The sequence below is a fragment of the Cucurbita pepo genome, chromosome LG03 (genome assembly GCF_002806865.2).
Source record: "Cucurbita pepo subsp. pepo cultivar mu-cu-16 chromosome LG03, ASM280686v2, whole genome shotgun sequence".
Classification (NCBI taxonomy): domain Eukaryota; kingdom Viridiplantae; phylum Streptophyta; class Magnoliopsida; order Cucurbitales; family Cucurbitaceae; genus Cucurbita; species Cucurbita pepo.
In genome coordinates this window covers 776,485-792,668 of record NC_036640.1, presented here as the reverse complement: position 1 = coordinate 792,668, position 16,184 = coordinate 776,485, and the positions used below count along the sequence as shown (strand labels likewise).

General features: G+C 34.7%; 2 protein-coding genes and 1 long non-coding RNA gene across 5 annotated transcripts; 1 reads left to right on the top strand and 2 right to left on the bottom strand.

The window, feature by feature from the left end:
- Positions 1 to 1,549: 1,549 nt before the first annotated feature.
- Positions 1,550 to 4,918, bottom strand: LOC111791849 (nuclear transcription factor Y subunit B-1-like). Of its 3 annotated transcripts, none has more exons than XM_023673345.1 (8): positions 4,745 to 4,916; positions 4,294 to 4,521; positions 4,068 to 4,197; positions 3,807 to 3,812; positions 3,636 to 3,710; positions 3,496 to 3,546; positions 1,966 to 1,999; positions 1,550 to 1,776 (listed from the first exon to the last, which is right to left on the bottom strand). In XM_023673345.1, exons 2-8 carry the CDS (start codon positions 4,506 to 4,508, stop codon positions 1,721 to 1,723), a joined length of 567 nt encoding a protein of 188 aa, XP_023529113.1. In that variant the 5' UTR covers positions 4,509 to 4,521; positions 4,745 to 4,916; the 3' UTR covers positions 1,550 to 1,720. The 3 variants fall into 3 exon arrangements, with proteins under 3 accessions (XP_023529113.1, XP_023529112.1, XP_023529114.1); XM_023673344.1 differs by having other exon boundaries at positions 4,294 to 4,525; positions 4,745 to 4,914; XM_023673346.1 differs by lacking the exon at positions 3,807 to 3,812 and having other exon boundaries at positions 4,294 to 4,525; positions 4,745 to 4,918.
- A 1,006-nt stretch (positions 4,919 to 5,924) lies between these two features.
- LOC111790603 (probable LRR receptor-like serine/threonine-protein kinase At1g67720) lies at positions 5,925 to 12,611 on the bottom strand. The gene is made up of 15 exons (XM_023671571.1): positions 12,296 to 12,611; positions 10,958 to 11,489; positions 10,223 to 10,728; positions 9,973 to 10,102; positions 9,804 to 9,875; positions 9,617 to 9,685; positions 9,468 to 9,539; positions 9,277 to 9,345; positions 8,636 to 8,787; positions 8,313 to 8,554; positions 7,400 to 7,526; positions 7,259 to 7,327; positions 6,975 to 7,161; positions 6,648 to 6,783; positions 5,925 to 6,471 (listed from the first exon to the last, which is right to left on the bottom strand). Exons 1-15 carry the CDS (start codon positions 12,360 to 12,362, stop codon positions 6,139 to 6,141), a joined length of 2,763 nt encoding a protein of 920 aa, XP_023527339.1. The 5' UTR covers positions 12,363 to 12,611; the 3' UTR covers positions 5,925 to 6,138.
- A 2,652-nt stretch (positions 12,612 to 15,263) lies between these two features.
- LOC111791113 lies at positions 15,264 to 16,135 on the top strand. The gene is made up of 2 exons (XR_002814613.1): positions 15,264 to 15,549; positions 15,850 to 16,135. It is a non-coding gene; the product is annotated as an uncharacterized LOC111791113 (long non-coding RNA).
- Positions 16,136 to 16,184: the final 49 nt, after the last annotated feature.

The following is a 16,184-nucleotide window of genomic DNA, read 5'->3' as shown; positions in this document are numbered from 1 at the left end:
CTTTTCTTTTAGTGGTTCTTCCCATCCATAAATTAAAAATATTTATACGTTCATGAACTAATGTTTACCGAAAATATTCATTGAAATCGTGTGATATGTATAGTATTAATTTATTTTATATTATTTTTTACTTTATGTATTTCATTTTAAAATATAACAGAATTATTTAAATATATTCTATTTAATTAATTAGAATTTATCTTTTCTATTTTTTAAATTTGATACTTACCTACAAAAAAAATACTTAAAAATAAAAAAATTAATGAAATATAATTTATTTTATAAAAAGGTTGAAATTACATATGATTATTATTATTATTATTTGCTCTCTCTCAATTTTCGTCTTCCTTAAATAATAAGAAAACATTGTTTTCCATTTCTTTATTTTATTTATTATTTTAACAAAATTTCTATTTTGTCCAGCTTTTCCATTTTTGAATAGTAAGAAAATCATTAAATATTAAATAATTATTTTTGCCCTACTTCTCGTCTTATACATATGCTTTATCAATTTTTTTCTTATCGTAATATTAAGAAATCATTAAATAGTTCTTGTACGCTTCAGGTTACTTCTCACTAACCAACTTTATCAATTTTTCAATTTTTTTTCTTTTCTGAGTATTAAGAAATCGAATATTAAGAAATCATTAAATAGTTCCTTTTGCGTTCCATTCCATGTACTTCTCACTTCTCGTACATTAAATTTTCATTAAATTTGAGCATATTAGTTAGTTCGTATGCTAGTTCCTTCTTACGGTAGATTTTTTTCTTACCGAATATTAAGAAATGCATATTAGTGGTGTTTCTTAAAAAAATCAATTTTTAATTTCATGAAAGTTCGACTAATATAGAAGATTTTCGGCTTGCCAAACTCATTAGCGTTTTAATATCAGATGAAGAATAATTTTACCAAACTCATTCAGTTAAAAAAAATAGTTTTAATATCAATTTTTAACCCATCAATTTATTATCGTGGATAACTAATATTGGTAACTAAATATAATCTTCTACGATAACTAACTAAATATAATCTTCTACTTACGATAACTAATATTAATATTGGTAACTAAATATAATCTTTTACTTTCCCTAAATAATATTGGTAACTAAATATAATCTTCTACTTTCCCTAAATATTATTTCTTTCGTCTTTCTTAATATTTTCCTAACTAAATATAATCTTCTACTTTCCCTAAATATAATCTTCTACTTTCTCTATTTCTTCCTTTCCCTAAATATAATCTTTCCCGGATAGATATTGTCTTTTTTAATCTTTCTTTAGTCTTTATCGACCTCCCAAGTAGATATTGTCTTTTAGTCTTTGTCGACCTCCCTAGTAGATATTGTCTTTTTTAATCTTTTCTTTTCCTATGATCTTTTTTTTAATATTTTCCTTTTCAGATATTTTTCTTGACATGAAAGTGAAAATTAATGAAATTAAAGGTTTAAAAAAACATTAGTAAATTTAAGATAAAGAATCTAATTTATTTGTCAAAAAGTAATGGTAGAGAAGGTAAAGGACCCACACTTGATCATTTCTAAGACTTAGAAAATCAAAGCATGGTTTACAGCCTCCTTCTTTTAGTAACTTTAAGGTCATCTAAGGCTCTGCAGACCCACCATCCCACAATCATCGACTACTTAAAAATACATTCTTTTAGGTAGAAAAAGAAAATAAAATCCTCAAAACTAGTGGTGCTACTTTATACTGAGTTTGTTTTCAAGCCACAAATGAATGGGATCCCCCAGGAGTTGGTTGGAAATACTGTGTCCTAACTGCAATACAATACATAGAGCAATAACAATAATATTATACAAAGTTTCAACTCATTCTATACTACAACCATCAATCAAAACCCCACCCCACCCAACCCAACCAAACTTCTAATAAATAGACTCAACAAAGATCTCCCACATTCAACAGTTCTAATATTCGATTCGATTCAAGGCAGTTTTAGTCGGTACCTTGCATAGGAACCATCAGATGCTGGGCTTGTGACTGCAAAAACAAGGAAACATGGTGTTGGTGTTAAACCCTACTAATACAGAATGAACTAAATTTTGGTTTGGAAGATCCATGCATCTAGATTTACCACTTTTGACCATTATGAGCAAAAAGGGCATCCCAATATAAAGGATCTCAAGAAAAAAGTTGCGCTTTTTCTAGGTAAATAGCCTCTCCTTGAAACGAATCAAATTTATTTAGTAATTTTTCAACCAAGACTTAGATATGAGAGCTTTAAAACAAACCCCAAGTAATATGAGAAAAAGCTAGTTTGCCCGAGGGAAAAAAGCTTCAAGAATCATGAAGATATAAACAAACTAATTTGCTTAAAATGAAGAAGTAGCTTAAACAACTACATGAGGCATGATAGGGCAAAGACAACTTAAACAAAGAAGTTCGTAGTAGATTCAATCTAGAAGAATGTGTGGTGCAAGTGTAAATAACAAACGGTGAGATTTCGCGTCGGTTGGAGAGGAGAACAAAACATTCTTTATAAGGGTGTGAAAATCTCTCCCTATCAAACGCGTTTTAAAAACCTTGAGAGGAAACCCGAAAAGAAAAACCCAAAGAGGACAATATCTGCTAGTGGTAGACTTAGGTTGTTAAAAATGGTATCAGAGCCAGACATTAGGTGGTATTGCCAGCGAGGACACTAAGCCCCAAAGAGGGGTGGACACCTAGCAGTGTACCAACGAGGACGTTGGACCCGAAAGGGAGTGGATTGTGAGATCCCACGTTGGTTAGAGAGGAAAATGAAACATTATTTAAAGGGGGGGGGGGGGGGGAAGTCTCTCCCTGGCAGATTGCATTTTAAAAACTTTGAAGGGAAGCCCGAAATGGAAAACCCAAAGAGTACGGACTTGGGCCGTTACACAAACATTGTCCAAAACAAATGAAATTCAACTTGTAACTTCAAGTCCCCAAGAATAGTTCTTGACATGATTTTTCCCTACACAACAACTATTCTGATGCTACAGTATGAACTCTAGCAAATTCTTGCGAAGTCTTGTGGCTACAATCGACAAACAGATGAAGTTCCAAACACATCCTTTAACAATTAGATGGATAAGTAATGGGGAGACTACCAAGGGCAATTGTATCACTTCATGACTTCTAATCAGATGGACAAGCACTCTTGAAAGTGCTCCCACTAAAAAGGTTTTGAAAGTAACTTCAAAATTTTCAAAATTACATTTAGTTATTATATGACTAACACCATAAACATGTTGACAGAAGTATCTAGTGAGCTAAAAAGACTTCCACAATCCAAATGTCTCGCCCATGTCACCAACATGTTTGGGAGTGATTTTTTGAAATGGTTAAAAAAACACTTTTCCATATTCAAAATCACTCCAAAATATACATTAAATGATTCAAACTCTATCAAAATCACTCTCAAACATGCCGTAAGTACTGGCAGAACTATTTCTTCGCCTCTTCAAAACACATAGTGAAAATACAAATTTCTAGAGAGGGAGTGAAGAGAGTACTTGAGAAGTCGCATAATTAACTCCTTGGGAAAACGAGCCTCCATGAGCGAGCTATAGAATACAGAAAGAAAGAAAGCTCAGACAGAAACACAAAGAATCAAGCTCAATGAGAAAAACAAAGATAAATTCTTATAATTCACCTGAGGAACAGAGGTTGGATGAGCTTCTTTCTTAGCCGACGCATCGCCACCTTTAGCAGACCCCTTAGTGTCACCCTGTCGGACAATACAAGCAAAATATACAGAAACCTCACAATTTCATCCATGGATGTCGACAAAATCACAGAGGCGTAAAGGACAACTCTATCTTACCTCCGTCTAAAACATCCCAAGTCCCAACCAGCAGGCAAACAAAGCAAAAAAAAACAAAGCATCCGCCCATCAGTTGAAGCGCAAGTAGAAAATTAACAAACAAAAAATGTACAAATAAAAAGTTGAGCCTAGATGCAAAGCTCCCTGTTAGAAACACATCAAATCAATCGTGAAAAGTGGATAATGAACAATATGCAAACTGTAAATTCTATGTTCTACAGTTCATCAGAGATTTAGCATTAGAATTAGCCGACGGACTACCTCTCTGTATTTCGTCAAGTAGGTTTTAAGCGGATCAATATAATCCTCAAATCCGAGAGTGGCCATCGCCCAAAGTAAATCATCGCCATTAATCGTCTTTCGTTTCTCTCTTTGGCATTTATCGCTTGCCCTAGATTCAATTCAACCATAAAAAAAAAAAAATCCCCGAAATTCAGAACATGGATTAGGCAAATAACAGCAATGGATAATAGAAATACTCCCGTACTCGCTAGTAATAAAACTGATGAACTCCGATACACATTCTTGTACGGTCTCCTTAGCATCCTTAGCAATCTTCCCATTAGCAGGGAGAGCTTTCTTCATGATCCTGCTAATATTCGCAATAGGAAGAAACCTATCCTGTTCACGAACATTAGACCTCGGACTCTGCTCGCCGCTCTCATGACTTCCTCCGCCGGGACTCGCCGGAGCATCAGCCATATTCGCCAAAACCCTATCTTAAAAAACGAAACGCGAAACAACATGGTCAATCCGAGAGAGGAGGAAACAACAAAAGGCATGAAGAGTAGCAGAAAACGCAAGGCGGAGAAGAAGTCAGAAGGAAAAATGGAAGATGGGTGAGAAATTAGAGGGGAAATCCGGAAAGGGAGAGAGAGGGGAATTGAGAGATTTGAAAGAATTGAAAAATGAAGAAGAGAAGGAAGTTATTGTTTTACCTGTTGGGAGAAACGGAAGATTTGTAATTTGGGCGCGAGAGAGAGAGAGAGGAGGAGTAAGATCGGGTGGAAATGGAGTGGTGGAATGGATCGGACGATGGTGAAGATAGGGAAAAGGAGACGACTGAGATGAGAGAATCAAGTTTATCACCACCGTTCGATTTTGTTTTTTCCTTTTCAGGCAATTCAGTAGGGGAAAACAGGAAAACCAAAGCGCTTTCTATTTTCTTTTTCTTTTTTTATTTTCTTTTTTTGGGGATTTTATTTTAAATAAAATAATATTTTTCCAGTTCCCATGTTTTTCCGGGTTTTCCTGCGGCTTGCCGGTTTCTACTCTCGATTAAGTTCAGCGAGTTGGATTTGAACACGTGTTGCTTTTTCTCGCAGATGTTTTTCCGCCACTCGTTTAGCGGTCGCCTAATTTGCTAAACGACGTCGTGCTTTTGCCGACTGAATTCGGCTCTCTCTCCCTCTCTCTACTGACTCATTGATAAATATGTGGCCGAGTTACAGAAAGGCGACACGTTTTTATTCTTTGTTTAACTTCCATTATTTATAAGATAATTAAATATTTTCAAGATTTAATTTCATACTCAAATCCCCAATTAAATTACAATTGCATAATAAATTTTTGAATGTAAGCATAATTTAGCCTTATTATGTATTAAACTAATTTTAAGAAAAAAAATTTTAAGTTCTTTAGCAGATTATATGCCCAGCTATTCATTCAAAAAATTTAAAATTTAAAATTTTAGGATATGTTAAACATTTTTTTAGAGGGTATATATTAAGCTTGTAAAGGATCTTTGAAATTCTAGAAGAGCATCAAAACTATTTGAAATATCTTTGTACAATTATTTTAAGATGTCGATCTATATGTATATCTCAAAAGAATCTTAGATTCCCACGACCACTCATCTAGCTCTAGATTTGGCTCGGATTCTATTTATGGCTCTCATTCGTGTCGAAATGCATAAAAAATGGATGAAAAATGACAGATGTCGTAAAATAAACAAAAAAAAAACGTGCGTTAATAGAATAAGGAGAATGAGATTCATCAACTTTTTTATTTATTAAGAATCAAGAACCATACGAGTTATTATGTTTGAGCATAAATAGTGGTGTATTTTATAGTTCTTTTTTCCTCCACAAAACTATATGGATTGTAAATCACTCCAGGTGAAAACCACAAAATAATGACAAATGGAGTACTCAATGACAGCCCTTCCAAAAATAAGCTGTTCAAAAATTTACAACTAGCTATCCATCCATTTCATCTATTTTAAGGAGATATGTAAGAGTGAAAAAATATGGGACATTGACAAACTTTGTGACCCAACTCCTGCAAGCAAAAAGAATGCTAAAATAATGTGTTTGTACAATGACGACGACGACTACCTTGCAGTAGGTCGAGCCATGGATTCGTCAAACGACACGTAGTTTTCGTTTCCACATAAATCAAGAGATCCCATATTCAAAGAGTGGATTGAGTTTCTAGACATATCATCAGAGTTACCTTCTCTAGTTGCAGTAGCTTCCCTTTCAATCAAAAGTGAATCTTGAATCTCCTTCAGCACTTCAGATATGGATGGCCTCAGGTGCCCATGTGGCTGGACACACATCAACGCTTTCTCTGCAATTTTCCACATCGATTGAATGTCATATTCGTTGCGTAGCGATGGATCGATGATTCCTTGAATGTCCCCGCTCTCGATGTGTAACTTTGCCTGCGTTACAATTAATCAATCAATCAATGTGCACCATTCACAATCCATTTCATGAGATTTTGCAACATTTGGACTGTGCACCATGTTTCCTTCTCATTAGCAGAACCAAAAGAATTAAACGGCTGAGTACCATATATGTTATAGTTTGTACTTTTGTTAAAGGAATCAAGACTCACCCACTGGACGATATTGCGGCAATTAACACCAAAGTTTACATTAGATATTGCTTCTTGACCAGATATCAACTCGAGAAGAATAACGCCAAAGCTATATACATCGCTCTTGTCTGTCAACTGCTGAGAGATATAATACCTGATAATAAAATAACACAACAAGGAAAGCACCAAATAAGAATTTTTAGCAATAAAAAAAAAAAATCAGAATTACATTAGATTAAACGCACCCCCACATTTGTAATGGTATGTCGAGACAACCTGTGTGTGTGTGTGTGTATGACTTTACCCCAGGAAAAATATATAATTCTCAAGGGGTGAAAAGCTTACTCTGGATCCAAATATCCAACAGTTCCCCGAACAATGCTGGACACGTGGGAGACACCATCCACCGCAAGCTTTGAAAGACCAAAATCTGAAACCTTTGCTTTCATGTGCCTGTCAAGGAGAATATTACTGCTTTTCAGATCTCTATGAATAATTGCTGGTATGCAACCTGTATGAAGGTACTCGATCCCTGAAAACATAACAAGCAGAATGTGTTGAGGAAAATATTCAAGGAAGATTCTTCCATGCACATGACAAAACAAGATACATATAGCTTTTATCCAAACCTCTTGCAGAATCTTCAGCAATCTCGAGGCGCTTAATCCAACTGATAGTTTTTTCCCGTACTAGTGGACCTGTACACAAACAAGTAGTTAGTTGGCTTCTGAACCTGCATTGTTCTCTGCAAACATAACATGCGGGCTTACCATAAAGATGTTCTTTGAGAGTTCCATTATGCATGAACTCATAGACAAGCATACTTCTGTCTTCTTCTTGGCAATATCCAAGAAATTGTACCAAATTTCTGTGATGAATCCTTGAAAGAAGAGTCACCTTCAAAACCAATTGGTCATCCATCAGCCACAAATATCAATTTCTAATGTCATTAGGTTTTATATAATACCAATCCACTCAATGCAATAAGATAAGAAAGGAAATAGACATCTAGACGTTCTATCTTTGTTGCTTCTTGCACTAATTATTTGAAAGACATTTTCCACTGTACACGGACCACCAAAGCTTGAGAATCATAATCAGGCACAAGATGAACTCCTAACACAGCCTCGACAACATATTGAGTTCCGACTCATGACTCAACGGCAGAGGTAAGGAGCTAGGCTGAAAAACAGACCTTCTTAATTGTTTAAATGGTGAAATATTGAAGATATAAAAGTGAAAGGAGCAAGTTCCTCATTTTTATCATTTGATTCAATAGGAAGACACAAAATTGCAAAATTTTCAGAATGATTGGCTTTCTCCCACGCTTGAAGGTTTTCTAACTTTTTCCCGACAGCATACCCCTCCCTAGGCCCTCTTCTCTCATTTCTTATAGCACTAGTAGATCCCACTAAAAGTTCTCCCAAATGGTTGTGCACAAATATTTAGCTTAACCTTCTCCCAACACTTAATATCTCATCAGCCTCAAGACTCACGATTTAGTCAGTCCCACGTGGTCCTCTCCAGTTTCTACAACATAATTGACACGAAAGAAAAAGAACAAATGATATAAGAAAGTATCGTGTAACCCGCCAACACGACCAATGTATTAATGGAAATCACAAAATGACAATTCAAGTATAACGACTGAATTGAATGGAGGATCCGTTATACGAATATTACCTCGTTCGCAAATTCCCGCTTTCCCTGGAAGGAGTTATTAGTCAAAACTTTAACTGCAATTTCTTTTCCGTCATTTAATTTCCCGTAGTATACAACACCAAAACCTCCAGACCCAATTTTTCTTTCAAAATCTCTTGTTGCTTCTACAATTTCATTAACACTGAAGCAATGTGCGGTTTCCTTGGGGGCATCACCCTTTGAAGAGGCAAATCTTTGTACAGGCAAGGATTCTTCAAGTAGATCTGCTAAATTAATTTTTTTAAATATACATAACCATGTCAAATCAACTCATGTTCTTGAAAGGAAAAAGTTTCTGTATGTACCTTGTTCTTGATATCTTTTTCTTCCTTTTTGCAAAAAGTAGCAAGATACCACAGTAGCCAACAGCAGGACAAGAGCACCAATTACTGAACCCACAATGATATAAACGTGGTTCTTTTTCCCCCCTTCATGAAGATTGATGTTTCCAGAGTAGCTGTTAATCAATCGAGTGCACATAGTGAAGGCAAGTATAGAGAGAAATGAACTTGCTCAAAACCTTAAATAGTTGGTATACAAAGGGTAACAAGGCTTTTGGGAAAACAACAATTATTTTAAAAATGACAATCCATTTCGGACAAAAACCTGCTTGCTTGCAGCAGTCATCCCAGGACTTATTAGGCAGGCCCGAAGAATTTATTATCTTGAAAAAATCACTTTTAAGATTATTTTACCTAGCATTGACCCACAGTTCTAAGGCTTTGTATAAATAAATACGACCATATATTGCAGACTAGGAATGATTTACATTCTGAAAGAAGGAAAATTCACAAGTGAATATTTATTAATCTCAAATCATCTAGTATTTCCACAACACTTTCCAGCACAACCTACAAGAATTCACCTCCAAAAAAAAATCAAAGTTCAGGATAATTTAAGAGCACAATGAAACAATCTATAGACCAAGTATGAATCAGAAACTCACTCTATGACTAGGTTTTTATTGAGAAGACCAGAAGGCACTGTTCCAGATAACATGTTATTCTGAACATACCTACAACCATCAGATACATGAAATATATTAAACACCTCACTTGGAATCTGTAAATGTAAACTCTGTTAAATACTATAAAGTAGTCAATTCAAACATATGGCAAGAAAATCCTCAATACTTACAGCTCCCGTAAACTTGGTAGATTTGCTAAAGAGGAAGGCAACTCTCCAGTCAACTGGTTGTTCTCGAGATGGCTAAAAAAGCAAAGATCTCAGTCAGCTTAAAAACGTTCAACAGAATATGAGATATAATTGAAGTCATTTGAGATTACAGGATTTTTAAGTCCGCGCATCCAGTAAAGTCTGGTATAGGACCTACGAACGAATTTCCATCAAGCCATCTGCATAGAGGCCACAAACAGATGGTGAAACCAAAAGAGACATGAACCTTTATGGATGTAGAATGGAAATAAGACAATTGGACAACCAAGAAAATTTTATACGCAAAATGGAACTTACAATTCGACTAAACCGCTCAACTTTGCAAGGTCTGTAGGGATGCTCCCCGTCAAATTCTTTTTGGACAATGAACTAACAAGTGCCAAAGGAAGATATAGTAACTAGAATGGTCAAATATAGTTGAACATAAATAGACTTGAAAAATGGCTGAAATGGCAACAACTTTTACATTTTAACTATTCTTGACCGTGGATCAGAGTTACATTGCAACCATGACCAAGGAACTGGCATGCATGGATCACCACCTTCATCCCAATCTGAAGATGAAAATTTTGAAATTACACTAGCAACAGCTGCTCCTGAAGTTTATATGTTCCATTAGCAAACATAATCAGGAAAGATAAATACACTATTATAGGACCAATAAATATATAACATACGAGAGTTTAAACTTAAAACCAATTTGAATTTAGGCATACCATCTAGAGAACCATCACTTTTTTCAAGGTACTTGTTAATCTCCATAGCGTTTAACAGAGGTCCCAACGAAGAATCTGATGTTTTCCCAAACCGAAAAGATAATACAAAAGGGAAGGTTAAGTTGGTAAAACCAGGCTCATAAAGCCGATATTTTCCTTGAGCATTTTCTTCAATGTTGACTACAGCTTTGCTGATATCAGGCATGCCGGGAAGTACAAGCCTGAATTTTCTCGTATCAGTTGGACCCAAGTCTTCAATTTCCGCGAAGTAGGTGACAGCCCATCCAAAGCCAGGGAAACCATCCAAATTTAACCGGTAAGTTAATGAACCATTTCTTCCGACTACAGCCGTCTGCATAACTTTTTGAGGTGGCCTTTCATCTCTATCTACATCTATTGGCATTTTAGTGGAAATTTTTTCTGTACCAGCAGCAACATCAACAAGGTAATTTGCTTTTCTCAGAGAGTCCGACTCCCATATCCGGTCAAATGGATCATCAGGATACCTGCCGTGATGGTTTCATGTTACTAATACATTAAAAAAAAAAAAATTGATCTTTATATAAATATTAAAAGCATTCTCACAATAGATGGCACTACGAAGCTTGGTAAAAAAAAAAAAAATCCAGTTACTGATTGTTTTATTTATTTACTGCTGGCTGCTTGTGGACCTATTCCTGCGGCTATAATATATGAGTATATGAGAAAGCAACGATACTACAAGTGCTGACTAACCTTACTGGAGCTTCGGAATCTGCACCAAAATTAATCCTTGCTGAGACACTCAGGTAAAACTGATCCTCAAATTCAGTATAGTAGGTAGAGCCATTAAATTGTCGAAGCTCAAGCGTGGATATGAATGGCTGCCCAGTTGTAGCATTTGACAAACAGACGCTTACTGTTGGAGTTGAAGCCAGAAATATAAGCTCTCGAACTTCTATAGTGTTGGCATCAGATATGACAATTGTTGACCAGTGAGTTGCCCCAAGGGAAATATCAAATTTTGGATACACGTTGTTATTGTCAAAGTTACCATATAAAAATGTTGCTCTGAGAAGGTAACGTGTTCTACTAGTGACATTGAGTGAGTAGCAGTACTTCCTGGAATCAGCAGGGAAGTGTCTTAAGGTCAAATATTGCTTCTTTGTCTCATTTGCAACAGAAATGTTAATTGCTTCTCCAAAACGAATTTGAGTATCTGGAACCCACTCCAGACCAATATCGTCAGTGAAACTTTCTTGACCTCCACAGTCCAAACTTACAAACCCTACTCCACACAACATACAGAATACTTTAGATTCGTAGTAAATACTTAACCATTCGGTTTAACGATCTCTATAGTTCATATTGAGAATAAACATGGTAAGAATTACTACATGGCAAGCTTCAAAAAGACAACCAAATAAAAAAGATGAAGAAATTCTTAGAACTTGTAATAGTAATGTTCAAAGAGAATTTGGCAAGCTTCATACAACGACAACCAAATAAAAAAGATGAAAAAATTGTAAAAGAAAAATTGGCACAGAAATGTTCAAAGGGAAGAAGGAATAATTAAAAATCACTCCAACACTAAATATCAAAAAACCATGCGGTACAAATTATCAAGTTAGTCAACACCGAGTCCAAGATATAAACATCAGAATATCAGCAACAACATTCAAATACCAGAAAGGATATCTAGCATCAATATAATCACGCTCTTTCCGTAATTGGATGTATTCTTTTGGATACTTTTAATCAAAGTTCAAGAATGGAAAGCGTCAGTCATCAACTAAAACCAAAAGTTTAGGTAATGGTGACGGCAGCGATAGATTCTAAGACATCTAAAATGCATTCTTCAAAGACAACAAGCCAGAATCTAACAAACGCTGCAACAGCCATTGAGCAGACCGGAAAGAGTGAAAACTGAAGACTCGGAGATAACGCCATATAAAACTTGACAAAAACAAAGAAACCAACAACCGCAAAGCTCGATAAACTTCGCGACATAAAAGTTAGTCGAAAATGAGCATAAAGTCCAACGAGCATGGAAAATCACTGAAGAAGCTGGAAAAACAGAGATGGAGTAGATACCTGGCATCTGAGCAAAGCATGCGTGGAAAAGAAAGAAAAGAAGAAGAAGCAGAAGCTTAGTCTCCATTTTAGCGAGCGTGAAGAAACGATTGGAAAGAAGATTCAGATATCCGTCATTCTTGAAGCCATTGAAGCGATTTGAGAGCTTAAGAGAACAGAAGGGCAAGAAAGTGGCGCAGAGAAAGTAAAGTAAGCAAGAAAGAACGATGGGTATTATTATTAACAATTCTTCAATTCAATAATCAATCGCGAAATGGAATAAATGAAAGAGAGAGAGATTGGACTGAGTCGAATTGGCGCCTTCTCTCTCCCTCCTTCGAACTCGGCTCTTTCTGTTATATATATATATATATATATATATATATATTTTTTTTTNCTTCCAACATTAGTGTGAGGTATATATTTCTTTAAATTTTTTAAGAAAATTCAAACTAATTTTTTAAAAAAATAATTGTAAATTTAAATATTTTTACGACAGTAAGAAAATAAGCATGATTTCAAAAATAAAAAAATTAAATATTAAATAGATATCCTGCCTGCGACATGGTCACACACCTTGTCAATCAAATTCTCCCCCACAAATCGATATAATAGTTTGTCCTCACGCGCGTGTTTTTTTTTTTTTTTTTTTANTATAAATTTCTAAAGTAAAGCATACTAAACTTGGAACTTTTAAGATAGAACCATAAAAACACATGTACGTTGTTAGTATAAGTAGTAATTTACCATCACTCTTATTCAAATGCGGTATCGATTAATTCATGTACTCCTCTTTTACTTTGGTGTTATATGTCATTTCATATTGATTCGTTCCTCCTCGAACTACGTTTATTAGGAGATGTACCGCTTTAATACTATTTGTTCTATGGATTGCTCGAGAATGTGCTACCTATATGAAAAGTAAATAAATAAATAAAATGAATAAAACAAAGCCATAAATATTGAATTTGTAGTTTAACTTAATATTAGTTATTAATTTCACTGAATTTAATTAATTTACTTTTTTTCTTTTTTGACAGGGTCGGGTCATGGGGATGCGTGGGACCCAACAGAAAGGTGAGATACAAATATACAATGATGAAAAAGCTGGAGTTAGACAAGGTACGGTAGGCTGTACACGTGGACGAACGTGATTTAGCGCAGATGGGCCCCACCACTAGGTTGCATCCGCGTCACAATGCATCTAATTTCAGCTGGAAAGGTAAAAATAGAATAATAGTCAATAATTATTAATCAAAAGATAATTTAGGGTTAAATTGATGATTATTGTTAATTATTGGACATCGGAAAAGGATAAAGAAAAACCGAACATCGAATGTTGCGCACGTGCTGTCGGTTTGGCTGGGCGTACGGAAAAAATAATAAAACGGCTGAACCGGCGAACCGGATTGACCGGCTCGTTGGCCGGAATTAATAGTGAATTTCGAAAAGAAAACCAATTGATTAGGATTCAAAGTAACTTTCTGTCAAGTATTGAAAATAAAAAAAGAAAAAAGAGTTAGCTTTTATGTCTTTAGACTTTAGTTCTTTGAATTTGAAAAAAAATATATTTATTTTTATTTTGTTTCGATATAATTTATTTTAATTTTTTACTTGAGCGATCTGCGAAATGAAGGATTTAAACTCTGTAGCATATTAGTCGATAATATATATAATATAATTTTAAATTTTATCTTCGCAAATCCAATTATTTAACATTCAAAATTAAAAAAAAAATTATCCGTTAAAAGGTTGACATGTTCATTTTTCACAGGTTTAACAGCGTAATCTCACATTATTTCAAGTTTTATATGTGAGCCTACAAACTGATCAATTTAACGACGGGGTGCTATGAGAATATTACCATGAATAATATTGTGTAGAAGCTCACGCTTTATGTTGCTTTCAATATTAAGTTTCCCGTGCATTGCTATCACTTCCATTTCCAGCCTAAACTTCCGTTTTTTTTTTCTTTTGAGATTCTTCGGGATTAAGACTTTCTTTTTTTTGAACAAATCTCTTTTGATTATACTTAATTCACTTTTTAGTAGAAAATTAGGCAGATTATTCCACTCGAGTATCTTTCTTTAACGCTTTTCTACCTAATTTTTAGTCTAATTGATATTTTCAATTTCGCGCCAATACACAAATAAAATCGAAATAAAGGAACCTTGCAAATATTAATTATTAATTTAAAAAATGAAATTAAAATGAAATAAAAGGAGAAAAAAGCTTTGGTATAAAGATGCTTAATACCTGTTCCTTTTGAGGACGCCTTTTCCTTTGCTTAGTGGAATCAAATGGTAACAGCTAATGTGTTATATGATTTTAGCTGCCATTTAAATTTTTATATTTTTTATTTTTTAGAATTTTTAAAAAGTAAAAAAGCAGTAAAACGGCAAAGAGATGATGCGTTTCACATGATTGTTTCACTTTTTTCTAACACTTGCTTAGTGGTCAAGTTTCTGAATGAGAATTATGGTATATACTTTGCCACCTGTCTCTAATTTATAATTTATGTCCATAATTTAACAAAAATTCCTTTTAAAATTCATACTCCATAATTTAATTAAAAAAAAATTATATATATTATCAAACCATTTAAACTCCAAGATAATAATTATATTAATTTAAATTTTAAATTATAATCTCAAAATTCACACTCTGTTGGGATATTCTCACTAAAAAAGAAAGCCCGTCACTAGTGATTCGTGGGCCGCCCAACAATGGGCGGCCCATCTCTAATTGGGCTGAAATCGGTCCAAATTTATATAGGTATTTTTGTGTGGGTGAATAATTGGAATTTAACGATACTTTTAAATTTTTGTGTTAAAATTATTAATAAATTTTTTTAAATATATTATTAAAATATTGAGAGTTAAATTGATAAATAATTCTATAATTTAGTTATTAAAAAAAGAAAAAAAGAAAAAAAGCTAGAAATGATTCAGGACTTATGCACCATGAACAGAGTGGNGGAGAAACTATTTTGAGAGGTGACGTGTGTAACTAGAGTACCTATAAATATTTAGTGAGCAGCCGCAGCAGCGAAGAACGGAAGCTTCATATCTCGATCCGATCGCCGTCTTCACTGCTCTGAAACAACATTTTTGTCACGCGATAGGCGAAAGCTTTTAATCCCTTGTCTGCCTCCAGAAAGGAGCCTACCAATTGTAGCCATCGCTAAAGAGAGAAAGGGATGTACCTCTGCTTCTGTAAGGAGAGTCCGAAACGACCGATTATTCTTTGTGAATCGGGGACGAAAACTCTGGAAGGTAATCACAGTTCTCGATTATCGGTTTTTCAACGATTTTTATGCACAAATTTCAGAAGAACATAGCTTCGTATGCTAAAATAAGATAGTGAATGAGAAGAGGACGCTCTGAAGTCTGAATCAGGAGATGAACTGACCGGTAAATTGAATGAAATTGCGTTGCGATGCTTTCGATTTAGGGTTTGCAGAATGAATAGTTGAGTCAATACTGACTGACAGTTGCTAATAATTGATGGATGGATTTGTATTTTGACGATTGGACTTTTCATCTTCGTCTTTTTGTTTTCTGACAACACGATAGGAACTTCGCTTGATAAGGAGAAGACGGATCAGAAGGGTGCAGGCGGAGGTGACGGCGGATGCCGGCGAGGCGGGCGGAGATGAGCCTTAACTGCCGTAGGCACAGGCCCTACGATGAAGATCGGCAGAGATCATGAATGCGACTCTCCCGCAATGAGACGAATATTCTTAGCTAAGTATTTCGAACTTATTTTTTGCATTTCGAAACTATATTTTTTAATATTGCCCCCATAGACTAAAATAACAACAATGCATAAACATTAATTTAAAGATTTTTGTTAACTAAATATCTTGATATTTTAACCCAAAAAAAAAAAAAAAAAAAAAAAAAAAAAA

What these genes read in the sequence shown, in the direction of transcription:
- LOC111791849 (XM_023673345.1), bottom strand. Translation starts at nt 4,508, where the DNA reads ATGGCTGATGCTCCGGCGAGTCCCGGCGGAGGAAGTCATGAGAGCGGC. An exon ending in ATCCAACCTCTGTTCCTCAG is followed by an intron (nt 3,547 to 3,635) that starts GTGAATTATAAG and finishes TGTATTCTATAG; the next exon opens with CTCGCTCATGGAGGCTCGTT. An exon ending in TTAATTATGCGACTTCTCAA is followed by an intron (nt 2,000 to 3,495) that starts GTACTCTCTTCA and finishes TTGTTTTTGCAG; the next exon opens with TCACAAGCCCAGCATCTGAT.
- LOC111790603 (XM_023671571.1), bottom strand. Translation starts at nt 12,362, where the DNA reads ATGGAGACTAAGCTTCTGCTTCTTCTTCTTTTCTTTCTTTTCCACGCA. An exon ending in TGCGCGGACTTAAAAATCCT is followed by an intron (nt 9,540 to 9,616) that starts GTAATCTCAAAT and finishes TTGCTTTTTTAG; the next exon opens with CCATCTCGAGAACAACCAGT. An exon ending in GCCGCAATATCGTCCAGTGG is followed by an intron (nt 6,472 to 6,647) that starts GTGAGTCTTGAT and finishes ATTGTAACGCAG; the next exon opens with GCAAAGTTACACATCGAGAG.